The 5,865-nt window shown below is 37.1% G+C and overlaps 1 protein-coding gene across 2 annotated transcripts in view; it reads left to right on the top strand.

Annotated features, from left to right (window-relative positions):
- The window catches only part of LOC107729186 (ras-related protein Rab-40C), a 22,198-nt gene that overhangs the window by 7,097 nt on the left and 9,236 nt on the right, over window positions 1–5,865 (top strand). For both annotated transcript variants that reach the window (XM_016539601.1, XM_016539600.1), the window contains exon 3: window positions 5,532–5,592. In XM_016539601.1, the coding sequence (XP_016395087.1) occupies window positions 5,532–5,592 (61 nt within the window). The remainder of the gene's footprint in view (window positions 1–5,531; window positions 5,593–5,865) is intronic.

Genomic DNA, 5,865 nt, shown 5'->3' with positions numbered 1-5,865 from the left:
GCTCTCTGATTGACTTTGCCCTATCAGTGCGGCTCTCATAAAAAAAAAATAGTGAAGACCACTGACCTACAGTCTTACAAACATTTACAAACTGTATCCGGTATAAATTTTTTTTTTTACATTTTATGTTATGTTACGTTATGTTGCATTTTCACTGTTTACAATGGCAGGGCCTGCCATCTTGTCTTTTTGGCTTGTTGTTTCTGTTTGCACTTTAACCCCAAGTGGGAAATCCAGATCAAATCCCAGAAGTGAAAATCAAAACAAAATAAAGTTAAAACTTGTTTTGAACAATTTCTTTATCATCTGCAGATCGATTTTAAGTTTGGGGGAAAAAAATCTATTTAAATCGTAAATCGGAAAAAAATTTTTTTTTTTTTAGGCCATATCACCCAGCCCTACCATATCCTCTTTGGTTTGTTTGGTTAATTATTGCTGGCAGGACCTTGAAACCTTTTAAAGTCATTAACAAGACAATTAGAAACCAGAATTTACATTTTTTCGTTTCGGCTTATGTCATCTTGATCACTTAGTATATATTATTGGACTTTTGTGGTTCATAATCATTTTGGTTTCCAGTTGCCGCTTGGTAGTGTTTGGTAAGTCACGGTACCAAAATTTCAGTATTCGGTACCAATACCAGTGAAAATCCACGGTTCTCGGTACCAATTTCGGTACCAAAGCAAAACACAAAAACATGCTAATTAAAAAATTTGACTATACTTTCATTTAATCCAAACTGTGTACATATTTCATTTTAAAGGGCTTTTAAAACCTTCTAGAGTTATTCAGCCAAGAATAACAACTAACTAAGTTAGCTAAAAAAAAAAATCCCAGAACTGCTTTTCTGACTGATATGACACAAACAATGTTAACCATTTGTACATTCTCTAACACGCATATTTTAGATTCACAATTCATTTAAAAGCCTCTGGTGTGTAAAAAAAGTAAATATCATCATGCCCTCCTGTTTTTTTTAACCCTAATAAAAGTTATAGGAGCATTAAATAGTTAATAAAGAAACTTAATTCCAATGCTCATTATATTAGCGTTAGCCGCACTTATGCTCGCCACGTCTCAGTGCTTTTATGAAGAGAGCGCATCTGCGCACCTTTCGGTTAGCGCATCAAGAACCGGGTTGACCGGGTACTCGGTGCTAGTGATCGACCGATATTGATATTTTATAACCGATACCGATACAAATTATTTGCATGTTTATGTGACCGATAACCGATATGCAGAACCGATATTTATTTACTGTTATAAAGTAGGGCTGTGCGATTAATCGAAATCGTCACACCGGTACTTAAAAAAAAAAACTGGTACCGTAACGTTTTCATTTTTTTAGTACCGACTTGGTACCGAAGTAACGGGTCTTCTGACAACACTAGTGTCCAATATTAAGGATGGGTCATGGTAGTTGACTACAAACAACCAGTTGATAAGCATATAGACAACTTCATTATAAAGAAAAATAACAAATGAAAAATATAATAATAATCTATGAGAAAAATACTATTGTAAACTTGGTTAGTGGATAATTCAGCAGCAAAAATTACTCTACAAAAAGGATGAGTTCACAATAATTTTATAAAATCTAAACATTTAGAGAAAAATCATTATTTAGTGGGGGAAAAAATAAAAGTAAATAGGTGTAATCTGGTAAAATTATATACATTGCAATACTTTGTATTGTTGTAAAATACATTCATGAAAAACAAGTAAATATATTTATATAAATATATTCAATAAATTAAAAGACATTTCTTTTACATTTATAGCACAGTAATGAGGCAGCAACATATGATAGATAAGACAGAACAAGAAAAGAAAATCATGTTACTTTCTACCGTGCGTCTGTTAGATCACTACACTGGAGTAGAGAGCACTATGAATTGTTCTTCACACGCACAGCAACTGAAATTTAAAATGGTTAAAAGAACTATCGCATAAATTATTGTGCAATAATCATTTTTCTAGAGTAAGTTTTGCTGCTTAATTATTTACTAACCTAGTTTCTAATAGTGTTTTTGTCAGATTATGATTCTATATTTTTTCATTTGTTATTTTTCTGTATAATGAAGTTGTCTATATTTAGTAGATTGTGTTTAACACACAGAACAGTGATGATCAGGTCAACATACAGAGATATTGAAATTCTACATTGCTTTAAAAAAAAACTGTGCTGGTATTAGGGCTGTGCAAAAAATTGAATGCGAGACAAAAACAGCTGTGTTTATGATGATATACTGACGTAGTTTTCTGCATATTGGTCGACAAATATGAAAGAAGTCAGTTTCGGCCCGGAACAACCTTTTCTAGTGGAAATACACAGAAAGGTTCGAGAACGGACACAAACCGGGAACCCGTACCGCGACCTCTGTTCTCTGTGCTCGCGCTTGCGCTTCGTGTGCGCTGCACGCAAACAGGGCGCAAGTTCTTTCCGTTCCTGCACTTAAATTGTTTTTAATCACATTAAAATGCGAACACAGGAATCGTTAAGCGGAATCGAAATGCGCGCGTATTATCGAATGCCCGGTTCTTGGAAATTTGGAACCGGTTCTAAAATGGAACCGGTTTTCGATACCCAACCCTACTTGTCAGTGAACTATGGCTCTGTGTAGTAAATGCCGCTCCATCTGAAAGCATGTGCTGGAGATTTACTACTAATCACAGGAGCGGCTTTACTGACGAGATGCGCATGAAAATCGCATTCGATTTTTTGCACAGCCCTAGCTGATAACCGTATCAGCCGATACTCCGAATTTTTGGTATTGGATCGGTTTTGAAAAAAATGGTATCGTTGCATCCCTACTTTAGATGTTTGACAGTTTGTAAGACCCTCTCAGAAATGTGCTTTTTTTTTTTTATTAATCCCATTTAATGCACCGCTGCAGTGATTTTTTTAAAGACTGCACATGAAGTTAAAATAGTCCAACTTTTAAAAATGTACCTTGAGATTCAGTTTTGTTGTTCTGTGCTTAAACATTTATAAATGCAAGAACCTTGTGTGTCTTATGTACACTAATGTTCAAAAGTTTGGGGTTAATAAGATTTTTTAATGTTTTAATGAGGGAGAATAAATGATGAATTTTAATTTCTGGTTGAACTATCCCTTTAAGACCAGTTAGTTGACCAGTCTATTTTGAAAATATGTAGCACTGCCCTAGTCCTAGTGCAAAACCACTGCTATAGACCTTTCCCCCCGTTATAGTCAGAGTTTCCATTAGTTCTTTAACCAAAATGAGGCCTAAAATCAGCCTTGCAGCTAAACCTCAGACAGAGTTACTCTGAATGTGTTATTTTGAGCAAAACCTTCAAACCCTCAAAAAGACTTCATTATGACACTGCTCTCATTGTGTTTAATTTTTAGTGGAAAGCGAATATCCACAGTTCTTCTCCCTCTGATGAATGATAAAGTAGTGATCAGATATGGAAGTCAGAGTCATGTTGTGTGCTGTTTAAACACACAAACAGAAGCTCCTGTTGAAATGCAGGGTCTCAGTGAAACCAGCTTTTCTACCTTTCTCCACCTCAGGCATGTTTGTTTCATTGCTCTCATGTGCTCGCAGTCTTTGAAAATACTCTCAAACTCAGACGCACCCTGTTCAAGCTCCTCAGCATAGCTGGCCATATTGCAATTCACAGCATCTAAATATGTTAAGAATAAACCAAACAATGAGTCACAAAGACATCATGCTCTGAAAGCAAAGGCCTCCTTCTATGAAAAAAAATCCAACATTGCTACATTCTCCAATTGAAAAGATTTTTTGTTTTCTCTGTCCATTGATAATAGGCTGTTGAAATCAAATTAAACATGCCTGCACATGTCACTGTCCACTTGGTCTACTTGATCCTTCTCACGTGTCCTCAAGTCCTGCTGGATCTTTCACTTCCAGGCTCTTCCTCAAAACTAGCCGCTTCAAGGCTGTCTTTGCTCAGCGTGGCTGGGAAGTCTTGGCCTGAGGCCCGAGTTGGAATCTGAGACGATAATTACACCACACTGCCCTTGTCAGGCCGCGTAGCCGAGCCATCTGCCCATACAATTACCCAGAACGAAGGAGGAGGGATGCTAGAGGAAGGAAGTACGATGCGCCTTTGGCTTGATGTGCTGCCCTGCTTAAGAGCAAAGCTTTTGCAGGATAGAGAGCAGCAGGGAATCAGCCCCAGTGGTTCTTTTTAAGTGCGCACTATTTTCCGTTGTTACATTCTCTTTTAAATGTTTAATAATGGAGGACTGAAGAAGCCTATGGGCTCAGAACCAGTCGCCGTTGGCCTTTCAGGAGATCTTACGCTGCCTGTCTCGCTGAGCGTGAGAGCAGACCCTCCTTCAGACATGTTCTGTTAAGAGTCATCAAAGCTTTACGAAGTATCTTAAAAAAGATGATCGTCCCATCTTTCCCCTTCCTTTTATCTATTTAAAGCCTCTGCTGTAGGGATGCACGATTTATCAAAATAGTGAAAAACTGAAAACTGCATCTCGACCTGCTGTTGCCAAAATAAAAACTCAACGGTTTAACATTTGAAAATAAAGTTAAGACAGCCATATGTTTTACCATTGTAATTTTACAGTTGTACTCTAACAGAAATATGATTATTATTATTATTATTATTATTATTTTATAGTATAGCATAGTATATAGTATATATTTTTTTACATTTCTATTATTATTAGTTTATTTCCTGCTGTAATGCTGCACAATTAATTGAAATAAAACTGATATTGCAACTTGACCAACTGCTGTCAACAAAAGAGGACTTTGTTTTTGCCTCTAATCAGAGAGGAACAAAGTTGATTTCCTTTTTAGAACTGATGCACCAGAGAAGCAATGGCCAAAACCACTCTCATTATGATGAAAAACTCTACCCGACTACTCCAGGCTGGCGACAAGTCCGTGTCCATGTTGTCAGCATTACGGATAATCTGATTTTTCAAGTGTGCAAAAAGATGATCTACTGAGACAAGCACTCATGGCATGGTGAATATTACAGACACAGGCCTGTATGAAAAGAGACGCAGTGAGCCTTTGTTAGAGACAGAGCTGTCTATTAAAATGCAAAACAGGTTTGAATGCTGACCTGCTGTGAAGCGCCCGAAAATGCAGAAATTGCCATTCAGTTGATGGAGCCCGTACTGTGTTTATTTTTTTTTTCGTTTTATGAATGATAAATGTAGATAAGCAGTCAAAGTAATTGCCTTATGGGAAACGTCCTGGCCACATTTCAGCTATGATAGCATTAGGTAACAGCAGATTGGTTGCAGCTGTCAAGCTTTCCACTGAATGTGCACAGTCACTATCAAGATGGTCATTTCAGCTTTAGTGCCTTCTAATGAAAGGAAGAATTGGCTGAGAATTAAATTAGGTAGTACACCAAATGCAATCATGCTGACGGCCGAAGCTTTTCAAGTTCCTGATCCTGTCTAGAGTGTTTTCTTTTCAGTAGACAACCTTGTGTGATATCTGATGGCAGACAGACAGGTACGTGTCCTATCTCCCATCTCTAAGTGTTCTCTGTCTCTCATTCTGCAGGAATCGACTATAAGACCACCACGATCCTGTTGGATGGGCGGAGAGTGAAACTAGAGCTTTGGTAAGTGGATCACAACTCCTGTCTTGTTGTTCCCCTCAAGACTGAACAATGCATCACCCGCTACAAGCAAATGTAGTATTAAGTTGCGTTATAATAAGGCTTCATTCCACAGACAGCAGGCTTTCCTTCTCATTGCAATGAAAATAAACAATGAAAATCTCATGGTGCAATAAAAAAGATATTAATATTTATAATAATATTAGGCAAGGCAAGGCAAGTTTATTTGTATAGCACATTTCATACACAATGGTAATTCAAAGTGCTTTACATAAA

This window comes from Sinocyclocheilus rhinocerous, unplaced genomic scaffold, assembly GCF_001515625.1.
Source record: "Sinocyclocheilus rhinocerous isolate Xijiao unplaced genomic scaffold, SAMN03320098_v1.1 scaffold1029, whole genome shotgun sequence".
Taxonomy (NCBI): domain Eukaryota; kingdom Metazoa; phylum Chordata; class Actinopteri; order Cypriniformes; family Cyprinidae; genus Sinocyclocheilus; species Sinocyclocheilus rhinocerous.
This window is presented reverse-complemented; position numbering and strand designations above follow the sequence as displayed.